We start from the raw sequence: 20,552 nt of genomic DNA on the forward strand, positions 1-20,552 counted from the left end.
GAAGTAAAAACTTGTAAATTACACATAGACTTACCAGCGCACACTGCACTGGTCGATGTCAGTCTTTTTATCACTCATCTCCTCCTCGTTTTCAGATGGATGATTTTTCTAACGAGACACAGTTTGAGGAAAATTTGATAAACAGAAAAGGCAACGTTCTACTTAGAACGAAGAGTGGCAAATCTTACAACCCAGTGGGAAATGTGCCAAACACGTGAATCTAAGGGTAGGTACTTGACACAAGCATATGGGTAAAACGCAAAAATACTTTTCTTTTGCTGATAAAGAAAAAACCGTCTTGGGGTTAGCCCCGTAACCGGAGCGGAAAACCTCCGCTTAAGTGGGGAAGGTGAGCAATTGTAGCTTACTTACTTGTTACCGTAATGGGTCAATATTTGTTAGGAAATTATATAACCAATGAGCTACAAAGAGTTTTTTATCTTGTTAAAATGTATAGTAAACCGATTTTGCAAATGATGGAATATTCTACACTTTAGATAACCATATGGATAAATTTGTAAAAATGCTCCTCAAATTTAGAAAAAACCTACCTGTCTGAATCAAGATCTATTATCAAAAGTGGACCAATATGAAGGAATGGTTTATTAAATTTTTTTAAAAATTTCTATAAACGCTTGGAATTAGGGAGAAACTTCGTCATGATTATTTGGGATTAGAGGATTGTTGTTTAGTTTTAAGAGGAAAATCTAGGGTTAAGTCAATCGTCGAAAATAAACAAAAATTGGTGTTTATTTTTTTCTAATTTGCGAAAAAAAAATCCCACAACCCATTAATCGTCATTTGATTGCGACATTTTAAGGGCAGATTTAAAAATAAAACCCTAAAACATGAAACACTTTACCAAAATACTTTGCGCTAAATGTGCCATGAGGAAAGCGCATCCAAAACTGCACAAATCAAATCGACAAACGTACGTACATACGTAGACCCCCTCCCTCCTCTACCATAGGCCAGCAGCCTGGCTAGTGGCGTCGAAAAATCTAGTGGTCATTGCTCAGCTCATGCAGCAGCACCCAACCCACAACACCAGCAGATGCTCTAGCCTGGTTGATTCAAATCGAGGGGCAAAGAGCCACTGACGGAATGAGGTGTGATGAGAAGGCTGCCGGCAAGCCCCAGCAAAACAGACCGCGGCACGTGGAGAATAAATTACTAATAAAAGCAACAAGTGTACTTACATTATAACTACAATGTAGTAAGACGCTACAAGACGACGGCGACGACGACGGCGAATGATGAATCAGTATATAGTTAGTTATGTGTGAGGTTTTGGAATGATTTTAGACAAGTCCTCTCTAAGAAGAAGTGGTGCCTTCTGTGTGATTCTACAGATAGCGCAGAGTGTCGGATTCCATTAGGGCTTCCGTGAAGCTTTCGATGCCGTCCGAGAGGATGGACATTTCTGGTGCCGTGGCACCGTTGTTGGCGGAGGCGTTGCCCGAATGAGTTACACTGTTTGTTGGGACACTACCGTTGTTGTTGTTGTTAGTGGTTGATGAAGAATTAGGGTTGTTTCCGGTCGCCGCTTGCGTTTGGTAGAATGAGTTCAACTTCCCATTGCTACTACGTTCGACCGAGTTGCCGTTGATGAGAAAATCACGAGAAGTTTCCGGACTGTATAGGAACAGTTGTTCTCTGTTTCCGTTATTGAGGGAAATCGAGGGAGTGGAAGGAACGGACTTCGGTAGCTCGAAGAGTGATTTTGAATTGGAAGCGTTAAGGGTGGCGAATCCTTGAGCGTTCAAAGGATTGAAGGATATTTGGTGTGGGAGAGGTGTTGAAGGTACCGATCGTGATAGATTGTTGAAAGAGGAGATAGCGGTTTTTTGGAACATGTCATCCTGGTCCAGAATGTCTGCAATGTTTGGCTCGGTTTCTTCCAATTTGATCGATTGTTGAATGTTATCTGAAGAGGAAGGTTCCGTCAACATGTCCAGGATATTATTGGGATCATTGAAATCTTCACATTCCGAAGGTACAGGGGTTTGAGAGACAGAAGTGAAATTTGAATGGTTGAACGCCTCGTAGTTGGGTATTAGAGGTACACTGCTCGATCGGGATTCAAGGGACCCGGGTAAGTTGGGATGAGGTTGCATTTGGGAGGATGGTCCACAAATTGGTTGAAAGGAAGGAATCATGTTGTTCGAGCAATGCAAATTGTTGGGATTCATACTGAATCTATAATTTGGCATCAGTGAAGGAGATGGTGGTGCGGAGGAAGGAAATTCGTTCTTGACGAACGAAGGTCGCTGTTGGTAGCCAGGAAGTTGACCCTGATGAGAAATGTTGACAGTTAACCCGTTGCTCGGGGGTTTATTTTTTCGATGAATGGGAGTATTTCTAGGGCTTACAAAAGGACTAGCATTCGGGGTGCTATTCTGCTGAGTAGTTTTGTGCGATATGCCTCTAGGACTTTGCGGACCCGCTGATATTGGAACGAAATTATAATTTTTCCTTCGCCCATTGGGGCTCTGTAATGGCGCAGAACTTTGACCCGACGATCCTACTGCGTTCTTACCTACACTGTTAAAGCTACTCTCTACTTTTACCGAGCTATTTCTAACACCTGAATTGTTGGAGGCTGCTCCTTCACCTGAGGTACCTACAGAACTCCCCTGATGACGTTGTGATAGCATGGCTAATGAAGCAGCAGCTGATCCAGGCTGAAGATTCATTTGCTGCCCTATGCTGGCCCCATCGAAACTATCAAGTTGTCCACCTACCTTATCCGTTCCGCCTGCGTTCATGTTCTGCTCCAGCATACTTCTCAACTGGGATAGCTTCAACGAGTTTTCATTGTGTTCCAAGGAGTTTCCGATTCCGCTACTCGACTCAATACCTGAACTGTTCATGCTTAATGCGTTATTGGAGCCATCAGCCTGATTTTCGTCTGGGAAGTACTGCAGCAGCTCCTGATCCTGGTCTTGCGAATTTTCCTCGTCACAGTTCAGGTAACCGTCCAATGCATTTTTGTCCATGTTACAAATGCTGATGACTCGTTCGCGAGGAATGATGAAGTCGTCTCTACTGCTGGTAACTAGTTCATTCGAATCGATGAGTATCAAATTACCCATTTCATCGTACGCGGGAGCAGTATTGTTTTGTGCTTCGATCGATTGCTGCTGATGCTGTTGCAGCAGTCGGAGTCTTTTTTGGCGATTTAACTGCGCTATGGTAGCTGCCCGCTTTGCCGCTGCACTTGTAGGCCTTATCGGACCCGGGATCGTTTGAGAAGTTTGGCTTGGTGCCTGCAGCTGGCTCATTTGTTGGGCCTTCAGTTGCTGTGCTTGTCTTACTTTCTTGCAGAAAATATTGTACTCAGCAGGGCTCCGCATCTCCCGGATCGCCACTGCAGCTGCTACAGCTGCCAGGGATCCGTTGTTGGTATCACAGTTAAAATTTGTACTTTGTACTTGCAGATGCTGTTGCTGCTGCTGCTGTTTGGACAGGGCCACCGAAGGATTGTTATTATTGTCCTCGTCTGTGAACTCCGGTTGTTCGTTTTTGATCGTTTGCTGTAGAATATCACCGACGGACGGCAGATTCGGAGGGTGCTGTCCTTTCAACGGAGATGCTCTGGGTGGCATCGGTGTAGCAGGACCATCAGCTTCTGATGGGGCAACCTCCGAGTCGATGCTGGCGGAAGTAGTCTTGCGACGTTTCCGTCGACGCTTTTTCATTGCTGCGGCCTGTTGGATTGAAAAAGGATGAAGAAAGAATCGATTATTACTTGGAGATTGATGTATTTAAACTCGGTAAATAACGTTTAAAAATCCTAAAATGCTATGAATAATTGAAAATCGCAAGTCGCTAAAAAGATTTAAACAGATTTTTTGCAAGCCTGGATTAGAATATCAATCCTAGAAGACTTGCCATTTCTACAACAAGAATCACGTGGTGTAGTTGAAGAACACCAATAGAGTATCACAGGAATATGACGTCTAGATCATTGATATTAAAAATTGTTAAAAAAAAAGTTTATTCTATAATTTAACTGAAGTTTGATAATTCCATGATATATTTCAAATTTCTATCGGTTTATTAATTCTTTGAGATTAGTAACCAAAAACTCATAAAAAAATTTCTGAATTGTATCAACAAGATAAAACGGGGATTTTTCACCAATACGGTGAAGTGCAAAACGAAAGCAAAATTGTTGTCCCAAAACGTAACCTAGGACTACTTTATTTATCACCTCTAATAAACACAGCCAAGAGGAAAAAATCAATCAAGACATTAGCTGATATCAAAATATAAAAAGAAACGACCACAGAGCAGAATCAAAACATATGAGTAAGGAAAAAAAGGCAGGTCTGATTATCTACTTCGCTTATCGGCAACAACAAAAAATTAATTGGGGGTACATTTTGACCGAGCACACCAACCTTAAATGCTAGCAAAGAATAAAACAGCTGAACGCGAATCGAATGATTTTCTAAAAACAAGTTCTACAAATTTTTCACTTTCAATTGGCTACTGCACTCGCTGAAATCAACAATGTGGTTCTGGTTGGTTTCACGATTTTAGTTGTATGGTACAGGTGCATGTACCTAAACTAAGAATAACTGCTCTATTGGTAGAATTCAATACTGGCTTTGGAATCGGATTTAAAAAAAATCGGAAAAATGAATAAGCGGAATCTTTCAGCAATCTACAACGAAGTTGAAAAAGAGGCGATGAAAGCTTTGCTAGCATAGCAATAAACTAGTTAATTATTGGTATGAAGCACTAGGACGTGAATGCAAGTGAAAGTCCCATGCTCAGATACAGTGTCAAACTCTTTAGGGTAGCTATCACCGTACAGACCCATTTGTCTGCTGGACAGTGGACACCCTTGGTAAGCTTCTGGAAAGGATAATATTCAACAGACTTATTATCTACAAAGAAGACGAAAGTGGACTGTTGGACAGACAGTTCGGTTTTCGGAAAGGGAGATCTACGGTGGATGCCATCCGAATGGTGACAGAGTACGCGAAGCGCGCAAATCAAAATAGGCGGACAGGTGTTCGTCACTGCGCCATTTTGACGATCGACGTTAAGAATGCCTTCAACAATGCTAGCTGTGAAGCTGTTCCCAATACTTGCAGGCTAATAGCAAGCTTTTTCGAAAATCGAGTCCTGACGTACGAAACCGAAACTGGGTTACAATCTACTGTCGTAACAGCGGATGTTCCATAGGGTTCCATACTCGGACCTGTGGTTTGGAATGCCGTGTATAATAATGAGTTGTTAACGCTGAAACTACCACCAGGCGCGAAGATAGTCGGATTCGCTGACGATATCGTTGCACATCTTTTCCCGCAGCATGGCCCCAGGCAGTGACCACTAACCTCGTACGACGGAGAGATAGAAGACCTTGCAACGGTGTCTGCAGAAAGGTTTGGCCCCTGGATGGAGAGAGTTAAGCTTCAGATAGCTCACCATAAAACCGAAGTTCTGCTCGTGACCAACAAAAGAGTTGTGCACATGGAAATTACTGTTAAAGGACACACGACATCTTCGAAACAGCAGCTGAAATACCTTGCAGTAATGGTCTACAATCGCTTCGCTGCCATGGTCCAAAGAGTAGCAAGAGACGTCTCCTTGCATAGCCGGAGGAGTGGCCTGGAGCTCCGCCATAGAGGTAGAGCGCAACAGATCCAAATTACGGAGCACACGGCTGATAGCCATGCGAGTTTCCTGTGCATACAGGACCATATCAGCAGATGCAGCTTTTGTCATCGCGGGCATTATTCCCATCGTTATTGTTTGTTTATTGTTCATCAACAGATCACATATTGATCCAAATGATAGGTTAAAAGTTAAAGCCAAGCTACAATTACACGGAATTTACCATAAACTATACTTCAAGCACTAAGGATTAATCTTCGGAATAATTTCCTCGAAACGTCAAAATCAAAATGATCGGAGAAGTGGTTAAATGTCCTTATTGCACAAATTAGCACTGTATTAGCTCCGTAGTTGTTTTGTCGAAGAGGAACAAAGAGCTGAAGATCACGATTCCTCAAGCCTCGAGATCTTACGCTGAGTTGGAATGCCTCAAACAGTGCGGGGCACTCGGTTCTCGACGAAAGCATCGACGCAGTTCGGCGGGCCTGCAGCGTGTCGATGTCGATAAGGCGACAGCGGTTTTCGTAGCTGGGAAGTCGGAACGGGTCTTGCTAGTTCCGGTTCCAGAAAGCGAAACGCCAAAAACGCCACTGGATGGTCTCAATACGCTCCGATACGCCATTTTGGTAGAAGGGAGGGACGATCGAACCAAGCTGCAGTAAAGACTCTTGAGACAATAAATATCTTTAAAGTCTTTTGTCATGCGGAATAAAAGACCCAGGCATCTGGAAGCTTTATCAACGATGTAGTTTGTGTGGATCTTGAAACCCAACCGTTTTTCCAGGATCACACCAAGGTCTTCCACATGCTCAACTCGTGAAACTGCCTCATGTCCAAGAACATAATCAGCCAATAGCGGGAGCCACTTTCAAGTCGTCGGCATACGCAATTTTTGGTCCATAGAGAAGCAGCAGCACGTCGTTGAAGTTGATCAGGAAAATTATGGGTCCTACGTGGCTCCCTTAAGGTACTCCAGAAGAGGCTGAGAATGGAACCATTCCAGTAAAGAGCCGCAAATACCGATACGATCTAGTTTGGCTATGGCTATTTTGTGGTTTGCCTTGTCGAAAGCCTTGTCAGGTTTGTTGTCGTGGAGCGCTTAGGCATGAGTCCACGTTGTTCGTTTGAGAAATAAGATTTGCAATACGAGAAAAATGGATCTAATACAACCAGCTCAAATGGTTTGGCAATCGTACATAAGGCAGAAATACCGCGATAATTGTTAACATTCTTCCTGTCACCTTTTTTGTAGTCAATAAACAGGTTTTATAGGAGGCAGCATATGTGATATATATCGTTTTAGGAAAGTCGCTGGAATGCCATCCGGACCCGCAGAAAGACTGGATTTCAGCTTAGTAAATAGTCGCCCTCAAGATGGTTATTTTATTTTATTTACATAGTATTCCTTCTCACGATATAACTTGACGAACATAATTCCTAAAATTCACTCGGTCCATGGCAATCGTTCTCCAATTTCTCGGGCACCCCACGTTCACCAGATCACGCTCCACTTGGTCTAACCACCTCGCTCGTTGTGCAACCGCTGTTTTGCAGGACAGTCGTCCGGCATTCTCGCAACATGTCCCGCGTATCCGGCCAGCCTTCACCACCTTCTGGATAATGGGTTCGCCGTAGAGTCGCGCGAGCACGTAGTTCATCCTTCGCCTCCATAATCCGTTCTCCTGTACACCGCCAAAGATGGTTCTTAACACTCGTCGCTCGAATACTCCGAGTGTACGCAAGTCATCCTCGAGCAATATCCATGTCTCGTGCCCGTAGAGAACAACCGGTCTAATGAGTGTCATATACAGGTTACACTTCGTGCGAGGGCTAAGTCTTCTCGACCGCGGTTGCTTGTGGAGTCCATAGTAGGCACGAATTCCACTGATAAATCGCCGCCGGATCTCACGGCTGGTGTCATTGTCTGCCGTCACCAGTGAGCTGAGATAGACAAAGTCTTCGACTATCTCCAGCTTGTCGCCGTCGACTGTGACCTTGTTATTGCTGGACAAGCGGGTTCGGTTGGTCTCGGATCCGCAGGCCAGCATGTACTTCGTCTTGGACGTATTAATCATCAACCCAATCCTTCCTGATTCGCGTTCCAGTTTGCTGTAGATCTCCTCCACAGCCGCAGATGATCTGCCGACTATATTAATGTCATCCGCAAAGCAGATACATAAGTTGACTGGATCTGTTAAAAATCGTGCCCGCATTTCACCCACCGCTTGTCGAATAACACCTTCTAGCGCCACATTGAACATCATGCAGGATAGACCATCACCTTGTCGAAGCCCCCTGTGCGATTCGAATGAACTCGACAATTCACCCAAAATCCGCACACAGCACTGCGTTCTATCCATCGTCGCCTTGATCAGTCTGATCTGCTTCCCGGAAAAGCCGTTCTCGTCCATGATTTTCCATAGCTCGTTACGGTCGATCGTGTCGTATGCGGCTTTGAAGTCGATGAATAGATGGTGCGTAGGGACTTGGTGTTCCCGGCATTTTTGGAGGATTTGCCGTAATGTGAATATCTGGTCCTTCGTTGACCGTCCCTCCATGAAGCCGGCCTGATGACTTCCCACGAATCTGTTTGCTTGTGGCGCGCCATAGCGTTAGGCGGCGGAGTAGGATTCGGGACCTTCCCCCACCGTCTTGATCTCCTGGTGGATCGTCCTAGTGGTGTTTGGGACCCAAAACAGCAATATCACGACGGTCCTCCTGCGAGATAGTGGGGTTAGCTGCGGGCCTTGCGAGCCCGTGACTTCAAAAAACATAAGCAACGTGAGACGTTACTAGTCGCAACTGGTCCGTGAATATTGAACCAGAATCGAAAGTACTACGGAATTTGTCAGCGAAGAAGTTACAAATATCACGATCCGAAGTAGCCAAATTGTCTTCCAAAAACATGTAGGACGGTGAGCCCGATTCTTTGGTCCTTAATGTACTGCCAAAACGATTTGGGTCGATCGATGATGTAGTTGATGATATGGGAGAACTTCATAGCAGCGGCGTTTGGATCGGAAGATTCGAGTTCAGAATCCCAGTCGATGGCGTCAAGCGTTTGTGAAATAGCGACAAAATCGGCGTTCATTGAAATCGAGAAAAAAGGATGCCGGCTTCTTAGTTGCTAGTTAGTTGCTGTGCTGAGTGAGTCGAGAATCAAACTGGAGGGCGTAGTAAATGAAGATCTCGCTGGATAAGCAAACAAAAAACCGCACAGGGAGGAACTCAAATATAAATCCGGGCAGGTTGAAATCGCCACTAATGAGAATGCCGTCGGGAAAGGCTGCGGAAAAACGACTCTGCGAAGGTTATGCTTTTGGCACGATCAGGGGGTAGGTATTATAAAACCCTGACGAAGAGCTTTCGAGTACCTACCTAAATCAACATAGATCCACACTAATTCATGATCGTTCCATGATTCGTCGTTGATTGGAGTGGCTGAAAGACCGGATCGGATGGCCCCATCGACATAACTCTGGTGGAGGATAAGGAGTGTTACGAAGCAAGACTGGTGGGACTTAAAAGGTCTCACGTACTCAGCTACGCAGAAAAAACAATGTAAATGAATCAATTTACGTACGACTAACGCTAATTCGACAACTTTTTAAATCATTACTGGAGTTCCTCTGGGAAGTCATCTGGGACCGTTGATATTCTTTTTGTTTATCAACGATTAAAACGTCATTATGTTTCCAAATATAGTGTCATGTCGTTCACAGGTGTATGTCGACCATCGAACTTCTAGTACGAAATATTATCGACTTGTTTAAGCCGTTCATCTGTCGTCAAGGACGTTCGATTAATGTTGGACAACAAGCTCACCTTCTTGCAACATATTTCCACAACAACAGCCGAAGGCTTTGCGGTCCTTAGCCGTCCTTACGGACTACTATTGTAGTCTTAAAGAACTTTACTGTGCTCTTGCGCAGTGCAAATTTAGGCACCCAACCAGGTTTTACAGGAAAAAGGATCGAAAGAGAACAACGATACTTTCTCAGATACGCTCTGAGCCAGTTACCATGGTGCAAGGTGGTTAGACCAAGTGGCACGTGATCTAGCGAATGTGAGATACCGTCAAACGGGGCATCATGCAACAGCGGGGTTGAATTTTTTTTTTTTTTGTTTCGATTATAGTCGTTTTACCATCATTATGGCATTCGCGACTTTATCAACGTTACAGTTGGCGGATCGTTATTGAAAAACTTATCCGGTACAACTGTGTTCGATGTTTACTCTTGGGCTCGAACTCGCGGACATCTGCTCAGGAGACAACAGACTTGCCAACTGAGCTATATCACAAGCCCAGGGTTGAATGCAACATTTATATAACACCACACAGATTCAATTTTTAATCTAATGTAATGAGATAAAGTTATCTTTTAATGATTACAAAATGATGATGACATAGTTTCTTGAATAATAAGATAGTTTTTTTTTAAGTTTTTGATTTTCATATAAAATTTAAAAAATCGAACAATGAATGTACAATTTTTAACATTTTTCGATGCCGTAAAAAACTTTACCCAGTATGACGGATTGGCTTGATAATATCACTTACAAACTTTATACTGGTTTCTTCATCCTATACCAACATTGATCATGTGGAAATATTTTTCGAGCAATCACTCAATTTTTTTAAACAAATATTTTTATAATTCAGTTACCCGTCTGGGGTAAAATGCAACAAAATGCAAATCGGAACTAAATCTCATAAATCGCGTTTCCATATGCTGGGATATGATTGTTTTGCATTATGCGTTAGTTAACATGAAAATTTCATCCATTCCAAGATTTATTTTCATGATTTGAGCTAATAGAATATTTTGTAGTATTTTTTACCCCTAAAAGTATGCAGAAGATTAACACTTTTTTCTTAAAAACATTTTTGTCAGAAAAAATTAAAAATTTAATTCGAACAAAACCAAAATTTACTGCAATTGGTGTTTTTTGCGTTATGACATCACAAATGTATCAAAAACTATGAATTTTCAATCGTTTTCATTTGATTTTTCATAAATTACAGAGTTTGTTGCAACTTACCCCTTTTTCTTAGTAGGGTGAAAATCGCATGTTTTTGTAAATTTAAAAATAACTGGTGAAATCAATAATTTTTCTGACTACGTCAGTTTGGTGATCCATCTACCTTAAAACTTTTTATGAACAAGAGGTATGATTATCTGTAAGCATTAAGATTTTAGAAGCCATTGAAGTTGAAAATTGTTGCATGTTGCCCCAGTTGACGGTAATCGAGAAATTGGAGAACGAATGTTATGGACCGAGTGAATAGGAGGAATATTGTTCATCAGACTGTGTTGTGAGACGGAAAACCATATAAATAAAATAATGTTCTAGGATTCTATAATGATGCCAGCAGTTTGACATGCAGAGGACATTCGCTAAAGCCAAATGAAGCTTAAAAACAAGAAAGTGACTTCAATACTAATGTTATGAATTCGTACCAGAAACATGAGGTATCAAAGAAAGAAAGAACATAAGCCGTGTTTACCATGATTTGTATCTGTTGTATCTAGCTCACCGGCAGGAATTGAACCCGCAATCTCCGCTTCAGTACAACGACGCGTAAGCCAATTTCACCACGGTGCCGGTGAGCTATTGTTACTTTTTCGAAAAATTCATGATATTTACGGCTTATGTTATTTCTTTCTTTAATACCTCATGTTTTTCTAATACTTTCCATCACCTTCAAAAATAAGAAAATGACTAATTTTACCAAAAAATCATCATTTTCGAAGTCTTAGAAAACATAGTTTCATGAAGTTTTTCTTTCTGAAAAAAAATTATAAAAAAAAATTTAGCCTTAAATGTCACATGGATAGCATATTAATTGATCTTTTGAAAGAAAAAACATAACCAAGGTTGGTTAACGATTATAAAAAAAAACTTCCCTAAAAATATTTTGTTTGATGAATCAAATATTTTCCATGAATATGGTTTTTCGTAAAACATTAGTTGATGTTAATCACAAAATACAACTTTTATGAATTTTTCAGCGATAAAAATTTAGGTTTTAGAGGGTTAATATCTTTAAGACTGTGTTTAAATTTGCAGACACTAGTTTATATTTTGGTAAGTGTTAAAATGTTTAATCATCTGCTAAGATTAATTAATAAAAAAAACATACTAAAATGCTTCAATTTCTTTAGGGGAAAGGCGGGTAAGACGGACACCCATAAGGAAGAATCGTAATAGAAAATCAGATATCGTTTTTTTCATCGCAGTTTTCGTACAGATGGACAGGTTTAATGCTATTGCATTAAATATTGGAGTTAGTAAATTTCCTTCATCAGACTGTTTTATAGCTATTTAAAAAATGCTTGCAAATTATACTTTTCAAAAATGGTCGGGTAAAACGGACACTGCTTAGAAAAGGTACATTTTGCCGCAAAAATTGCTGTAAAAGTAGATAAATTTTTTTTGCGAGTTCAGTATATGAAAACGATTTAAACCAAAATGGAATCAACTGGTCCGAGTCTAAAAACGAAACAGCGAGGTTTCGGAATTCCGTATTCTATACGCGCTTTCTTCACCGGAGACATTGTTTTTACAATTTTTATGAGATGGTGAGTGCTTTTCGACCGACAATTGCTCTTGTCAAGGTCTTTTGAAGGCATATGGAGGATCAAACCGATGAAAAATTTAAAATACCTGGAGAAACTTATGTGTCCGTTTTACCCGACCTTGAGGTTTCCGTCTTACCAGCCTTAGCAACATTTTGCGAGTTATGATCTTTTTTATGAGGAGAAAAAATTACATCAAATAATGGATCCTCAAAGTTTTTGTTTGTTTTGTTAACTTTCATGAGAACTTTCTTGCTATAAATAAACAAAGGATCTTGAAAGTGTTGATATACTTAGGCGAACATATTCCCATCATTAGATTTGTACCAAACATTGTAATTTTCAAAATAATGAAATTTTCTGTTTTACCCACTGTTTCCGTCTTACCCGACTTTCCCCTATATTTCAATTTAAACGTGTTCCAAATATCCTGTTTTTGGCTTCTAAAGTGTTTTTTTTTTGTGATGGTCCCATGAGGCTCATTTGGGTCCTCCCTCAACCCCATAGGCATCTTTTGAAGTGGGAGGGACAATTTATCCTTTGGAAATTTGTTTATACATATCTTTGTCATTTTCTGTACTACTTGGTCGTCTTATCAACTCCCGCGTGTGTCCATCACTGTACAGATTCTTTGTCTGATAACGTACAGTGAGCGAAATAAGAATAGCACCACTATGTGTTTTGCTTGTTAAAATATGAATGTTTGAAAATCACCAAAATTTTCTTTTACAAATTGTTTTGAATTGTTTAACGGATAAATCAAGCATAAGTTTACTTTTTTTGGACGTTGCAATTGGCGTTGAGGACCAAAACTATGGAAAAAGGGTGCGAAATAAGAATAGAACCACTTGTGTTTTTTCAACAAAAACAAGATTATTTCAAAAAAATTACTGTGTAAGAGTGAATAATAATGCTTCTACGAATTATTTGAATAGTTTACTGCACTTTAAGGAGTTTTCTAGAATTACAAAGATTTTAGAAGGTTTTAAAATGGTGTTTTAAGAGATGCTCTTCTAGAACTAAGGAATTTGATATTTGAGCTGTAATTCTTTACCAAAGTACTTACTTTTTTCATTAAAATGACGTAAAATGATGAATCAAACATTTTCGGTTTATTTTAAATCAGAAAAAACGGGTTGGTATTCATAAACTTAGATTTTTTTTCAATAAACATCACTTTTTCCAGTTTCAAGTCATAGATGGCAGCACTATCTTGCCGTTAATACAAAATTAAGTCTCAATATTGATTTTTCAGGTTTATTTAGGCCCATATTCATCATTTCGATGTAGTTTTCAAACACAGTTTTGTTGGAGTTCACGCTGCAGAAATCTTTTCCGGATTAGCAAAAAAAACACCAGCACAAGAATATAACACTGCCGAAATTCCGGCACATCTCAACTTCCGATTCAATTTCAAATCATACCAATAATACTGCTAGTTATCTGGTTCATCAAGCTCCATCGGAAAGTACCAAATTATTCTGATTATCGGTGAATTCTTATTTTATGATATTGTGATCTTAGAATTTCCAATGCGGTCACACGGTACCAAGTACTTATTTCTCGACCAAAATCATCCAGCACACCTGAATTAATCCCAGATATTCGAAAATGGGCATCAATTCGGTTTAATTGCAAGATAGTGCTGCCATCTATGACTTGAAACTAAAGAAATAGCGTTTGACTATTTAAAAACATTAGTATTTTTGAATTTGAAGCCTGTTTTTTTATTCAAATTCAGCATCAAATCTATGTTTCGTCAATTTGCATCATACTTATGAATGATAATGAAGAAATAAAGCGATTTGATAAAGTATTATAGCTCAAGTATCAAATTCCTAAACGCTAAAGGAGCAGCTCTTGAAACACCCTTTTAAAACCTTTGAAAATCTTTGAAATTCTAGAAAACTCCTTAAAATACAGTAAACTATTCAAATAATTCGTAGAAGCATTATTATTCACTCTTACACAGTAAATTTTTTGAAATAATCTTGTTTTTGTTGAAAAAACACAAGTGGTTCTATTCTTATTTCGCACCCTTTTTCCATAGTTTTGGTCCTCAACGCCAATTGCAACGTCCAAAAAAAAAAATGAACTTATGCTTGATTTATCCGTTAAACAATTCAAAACAATTTATAGAAGAAAATTTTGGTGATTTTCAAACATTCATATTTTAACAAGCAAAACACATAGTGGTGCTATTCTTATTTCGCTCACTGTATCAGATTGCCATCAAATTATAAAGATCCCATTTAGGATTCTTGCTTATGTTAAAAGGTTCTCTTCACATATAATATTGCCATTCTTTTGAAGCTGTTCATATTCGAATTATCATACCATCACTGTGTTGCTTCAGTGATGGTATGATAAGCTTGCCAGATATTCCGCGTTTACCCGGACTATAGTTTTTTCGTGCAGTCACACCAACTTGACTGAAGTATCAAGAAGTTTACAGATTTTCAGCTGTAGAAAATGCACGTTAACTGAGATCAAGAAACCAATAAAAAAATACCAGCCCCATTTTGTAGGAACTACACCAATCAACTGGTTTTGTTTTGAATTTCGTTTTAAAGAATACCTATTAAAATTAAGATTTCAGGAAAAACATGACCAAAACACTTACCGTCAACTTCTTGCGCTCCTTGTTTTCTCGCTGCAGCAACTTTTTCTGCAACAACTGCCGGCTAGCGATACTGGCCGGGGAGTTAAGATTGTTTCGGGTGATGAAGCCGGCCAGCTCATTGATGCTCCCGAAAGCACTCGGCAGCATAGCTTCGGCCCAAAACTTGATCACCTTCCAGGCTTCCTCATCCGTGGGCATCTGCTCTTCCTGTTCCGGTTTCTGCGGAAGAAATTTAAAGACAGCGATAGAGCGTTCGATTAATTTTGACCCAAAGATAAAAGCTTCTTGAAACATTCTCGAAAAAATTGTTTTTAGATCTTACATCTCCACTATCGCCGGTGCTGAGATCAGGCAGCTTCGGGGCTGCCAGTTTGGTGGCTTTACGCATGGCGGCATAGCAATAGCGGGAATGGCCCCGGGTACCGAGACGCCGCGGCCTTATACCGGGAAATACTTGCTTCATAACCTTACCGAAGTCGGCCGTAGACAGCGGTTTGATGTCGATTCTCTCGCAGTAGGAACTGTAGAAACATATAAAAAAGCAATATTGGCAACACTGCCCTCCTAAAGCCAACAATCAAACTTACGTATAGTCATCGTACACTTCCTGTTTTGGGATGGACACGTTAGGGTCGTGTTCTAGATGGGACCGAACCCAATTGATGGTGTGGTTAATCTCGGAACGTGTTCCCAGTGGGTTTTGAGACTGCCGCAGGGGATCTTTTTATAAGGAGGAAATATCTCTTAAACCAAAAATTCTAATCGAATAATTTTTTTGTCAAATTACCTGTCTCTGGATAACCACCGGGCATACGCAGGTACAAAAGTAAACGTTCAGGGGGCCGCAAAATGGAAACTTTTTCCAAAATATCCACTATCTGTTTCTTGGAGTTTTCGCTGGAAGAAAAAATCGAGAGATGGAAAGGATATAAGTCACTTTCTAAAAGCAGCGATAAATATTTTTTTTTAATTATTTGATTTTTTTCAAAATTCGAATTCAATAAATGAATATTCTCTTTTACAGATTTTTTGCTATTTTCAACCAAACGTTTAGTCACCTTCCCAGTGGTAAACAGTCAAAAAATCAAACCTGCTCTAAACGATAATTCTTCACAGGCTGACCGATAACAGGGCAGCGAACGCGAAAAAAAAGGTGTTATCATCATCTGTGCGAGACGTCCAGCTCGGTGAAAACAGCTGACTAGAAGAACCAGAGAGAGAAGCCAGCAGGCAGGACCAGAAAATAATATCAAGGTCGCCCAAAGAAAACATTGCTTCCGACCGATTCGGTCCAATCGATTGAACGCCGCCACATATTTTGTTGAATCGATTTCAAAACGAAATCAAAAATCGGCGACAACAATATTTAGTTTGAGAATGGGTATTATTTATGTTTCGAATTATCGGTAGGGTAGTAATGGTTATGAATTTCAATTCTAAAAAAGTTTTAAAACGAAATTGAGATAAATATCATTTAAATGATTGAAATATTGAAATAACATTTGGAATCAACCAACAAACCAGAAATAAGTTTTTATGTAAGGAGGTTTTATCCCATCATCAAACTTTTCCACTATCTCAAGTAAAGTAACACTTTTTGTCCATTAAGATCCGGTATTAAGAAAGGTCCATTAAGAAACGTAAAAAGGCTCTACACAAGGTTTTGTAGAACAGAATAAATCTTCTAGGGAAAGGTCGCCCCTATTTTTTTCAATTAATTCAGAAAAAGCATGTTCGGACTTCAAATCAAAAGAGACTTATCTTGTGTGTTTTTTTTGGAGAAATCGAATAAAGGGTGTTTGAGCTACCCCATGCATCTGAAAATGGAGTTATGGCTGTTTTACCCTCGATTCCCCTATCTCTTCAAATAGTTAAGCCATTATCCCGATACGTGCGGTAGCTCAAACAGCCTTCATTCGATACATCGGGAAAAAAAATCAAACTACATGGGACTCATTTCGTTCAAAATTTTCAAATCCAGACTTACTGTTTTCATAATTAACTGAATAATATAGGGGAATCTAGGGTAGAACCAGTCATAACTCCATTTTACTAAGCGCAGGGCTGGTAGCGGTTTGACGATGAAAAAGTAGTGACTTTAGTGACCAAAATTTGAAAAAAAAAAAAGTGACCAAATAGTGACTTTGAGGACCGAAAAAAGTGACCAAATTGTGACAATGTAGAACGAAAAAAGTAAATTTGAAGTACAACAAATGTGACCAAATAGATTTTGAAGCAATTAAAATAATCAGCCAAAGATAATTCTGTAGTTATCAAGTTTAATAAAGATGATTTTTGATCTGCAAAGTGTTAAATGTTCATTGGATTACAAATTAATTCCTTTTTGTATCATGAAAAACGAATTTAAGTCCACCGTCTTCGGTTCTTCTTCGGCTTTTTGGCGAAGAAGCCAGAAATAAAACGCGCATTTTTCTTCTCTACGGTATCTTGAACTTGGTCAGCAGCTCGTTTTTGTGAAGACTGCTATTTCCTAACAGTCGAAACTCCCTCTAACATCGCTTGAGCTAGCTCGACTTATGCCATATTACGGGTTCCGATGGCCTTTTTTAGTCGTGTGTTTGCTTCCAAAAACACTCTAAAGAATATGAAAATATCAAAGTTATTCTATGTGGGTACAATTTGTAAACTTAACAGACTTATTGGCAGTCCGTCTCTTCTCGTCCTCATCCTTTCGAAGGACTTTAAGCTCTTTCTCCTTCTTTTCTATTGATGACTTCAAATCATCAGAGCATCAAGGAATTTAAAGTTCTTTCGCACATTGATGACCTATCATCTGTGAGTATTCTTCCAGAGGTAGAGAATCCTCGCTCGACATCTGCATTACCGTGCGATACGGCCAATGCTGCTGTGACAATTTTCATTACCAAAGGATATTTCATTTCCTCGCCTGATGTCTTCATGATGAAGAATTGGTTCTAGTAACTTTCTATTCTGAGATTTTCACTGCCATTCGCATCAGCTTCACATCTCAGTAGATTCCATTCGTCTATCAATAGATCCGTTTTAATATTTAGCGAAAGAGATTTAGCTATATGCTGTATATCATTTGTGCTACGACTCGATTTTCGATTCGATGGGGCAAGACAGCGACAATGCTTTATAAAGGCATTTCGAATCCCTGATTTGGTCAGGACATGCTTGCAGGAAGCAATGTAATGTTTTCTAGCCTTGTTCAAGAAATTAAGTCTTTGGACGTCCTTTACTTTGTCCAGCTCCGCTGATATTTCGTTTCCAACAACGATGTTTTCATGTGAAAGAAGGTTCTCAACGTTATCAAAAATATCCTGTGGTAGTATCTTATCAGTGGTAGTATCGCATCGGCAGGCCAAACATCCTCTTTGCGCACTCTGGTTACTATAGTACGGACTAACCTCTCGAGTTCTGAATACATTAGGTGAATGAGTGGATCTTCTCTCTGGAAGAAACCTATATAAAACATCCATATATTAGGACCGACCCTAACATAGGGGAATTAAATGCGGATTTTCCAATCAATTTTCGCCTCATGTCAATATTACCACGCGCAATTCAAATTACTCTTTCATTGGTTTATTTTCGGTGAAAAGTGAGAAAAAGTGACCAAGTCACTAAAAAGTGACTCGCTACCAGCCTTGTAAGCGTGCGATAGCTCAAACAGTTTTCATTTGATTCCTCGGAAAAAAATCACACAAGATAGGTTTCATTTGGTACAAATTTTCCAGTTCGGAAAAGCTACTTCATATTGAATTGCAACATGTTGGGAAAGAAGGTGAAATAGCTATAACTCCAGTTTCCGAAGCGCGCGGTGGTTCAAATAGCCACACAAGATAAGTCTCATTTAATTTAACATTTTCATGTTTATCTGAAATAATCTAAAAAAAGTAGGGGAGCTGAGGGTAAAAACAGCCTTAGCTCACGTTTCCGATGCTTGCGGTCGCTCAAATAGCCTTAATTTGATTCTTCAGAAAAAATACATAAAATAAGTCTCATTTGGTTTAAAATTTGCAAGTCCAAATATGCTTTTCTGCAATATATACAAAATTCAGAAGAATTATGATTCAAACAGCAACAACTCCCATTTTTTGGTGCGTGCGGTGGCTAAACATCCTTTATTCGATTCCTCAGAAAAAAATCCTTCTAGATAGGTCTGATTTTTCCAAAATTCCAAGTCCGACAAGTTATTTTTAAACTATATTAAACATGTTGGAAATTGAGGGTAAAACGGCCATAAATCCAGTTTCCGATACGTGGGGTGGCTAAATTAGCCTTCACTCGATACCTTGAAAAAAAATCAAACAAGATTGGTCTCATTTGATCCAAAGTTTTAAGTTCGAAAATGATTTTTCTCAACTAAATTTTAAATGAAAGGGAATTGGGGGTAAAATAGCCTTAACTCCATTATCCGATGCGTGCGATGGTTAAAATGACCTTAATTCGAATCTTCGAAGAAAAACCACACGATAGATCTGATTTGGTTTCAAATTTTCAAGTTTGAACTTCTTTTTTTCATAATTAATTGAAAAATATAGGGGTCTCGAGGGTAAAATCAGTCAAAAGTTGATTTTCGAGGCGCGTGATAGCTTAAACAGTCTTCATTAGATTTCCGAAAAAATCACACAAGATAGGTCCATTTTTCTAAATTGTTCATTCCATAAAAGTGTTTGTCTTGATTTTTTACAAAATATATTGGAATTAGAAGTTAAACAGTCTGAAACTATGTTATGTCCAATCTTTTTTCCGAACATTTTCACTACAGGAAAGTATATTTTCATAGATTTGGTTCATGTAGGAAAACATTGAATTTCTTTGCGGTTTATACATGGGAAAAAATCCCCATTTCGCAATGGGGGAATTTGAATGTGAAAAACAAATCATTAATAGGCTCAAGAGTACGTAATGGATTCCCGGGTAGACTTTTAAGGGAAAATTATAACTAGATTTGCTATCATGCCTTGGAAGTAAAAGTCGGTATAATTTTTCCCGAATAAAGGTGGTACAAAGCCAAAATTTGGATCTCATTTTTCTGTACGGATACCGATATCTTGATAATCCCAAGTGTAGGTATCACTGAAACCATAATGATGCCTTATTTAACCAACGTTTAACCAACGAGAACATAATGATGCCAGTTTAAAGTATAATTTATTGCCAAAATTTGGCATAGGGTGATTTGCCAATCGTTGCACAGCTAGCACATGATTTTGGTGTTTATGCTGTATTTTAGTAATTTCTACTAAATTCACTCGATTTTTTTTTGTCGATGCACTCATACAGGATTGGTCAACAAGATCCAAAAGTTCAAGTGTTTGAAAAAAGTGACATAAAAATTTAAAAAATGATTTAAAATAGCTTGTCTGTGCCCAATAGTTGCACAGGCAAATTTTGTGTCGTGCATAATGTTGTCCGAATTTTTCCAATGGTTGCACATTTTAAAAATCAGTCACCATGAGGTCGTATAGGCTGATATTTGTTACGGAAGCTTATTATGAGAACCTCTAGTTTAAATGCAATCTAACTTTTAGACGGCCACTTATGAGTAAAACTGTCGTAAGATACACACTTACCAGCAGAAAATATCACAAAAGCCTCATTTCATCAGAAAACATTCCGAATTACATGATTCAGTATTATTTTTGAGGAAAAGTTGAAAAACAGCTGAAATATTGACAATTTAAGTCATGCTGTGCAACAATGGGTTAGGGGACAACGATTGGCAA

General features: G+C 39.3%; 1 protein-coding gene across 1 annotated transcript in view; it reads right to left on the minus strand.

Annotated features, from left to right (window-relative positions):
* Window positions 1-1,068: 1,068 nt before the first annotated feature.
* LOC129757824 (putative uncharacterized protein DDB_G0277255) overlaps window positions 1,069-20,552 on the minus strand; it is a 97,933-nt gene continuing 78,449 nt past the window's right edge. Inside the window, exons 3-7 of the mRNA XM_055755147.1 lie at window positions 15,623-15,732; window positions 15,423-15,555; window positions 15,158-15,356; window positions 14,836-15,054; window positions 1,069-3,710 (exon numbers count right to left, since the gene is read on the minus strand). Of these exons, the coding sequence (XP_055611122.1) occupies window positions 1,347-3,710; window positions 14,836-15,054; window positions 15,158-15,356; window positions 15,423-15,555; window positions 15,623-15,732 (3,025 nt within the window). The 3' untranslated portion in view covers window positions 1,069-1,346. The remainder of the gene's footprint in view (window positions 3,711-14,835; window positions 15,055-15,157; window positions 15,357-15,422; window positions 15,556-15,622; window positions 15,733-20,552) is intronic.

Source organism: Uranotaenia lowii, chromosome 3, assembly GCF_029784155.1.
Source record: "Uranotaenia lowii strain MFRU-FL chromosome 3, ASM2978415v1, whole genome shotgun sequence".
NCBI classification, from domain to species: Eukaryota; Metazoa; Arthropoda; class Insecta; order Diptera; family Culicidae; genus Uranotaenia; species Uranotaenia lowii.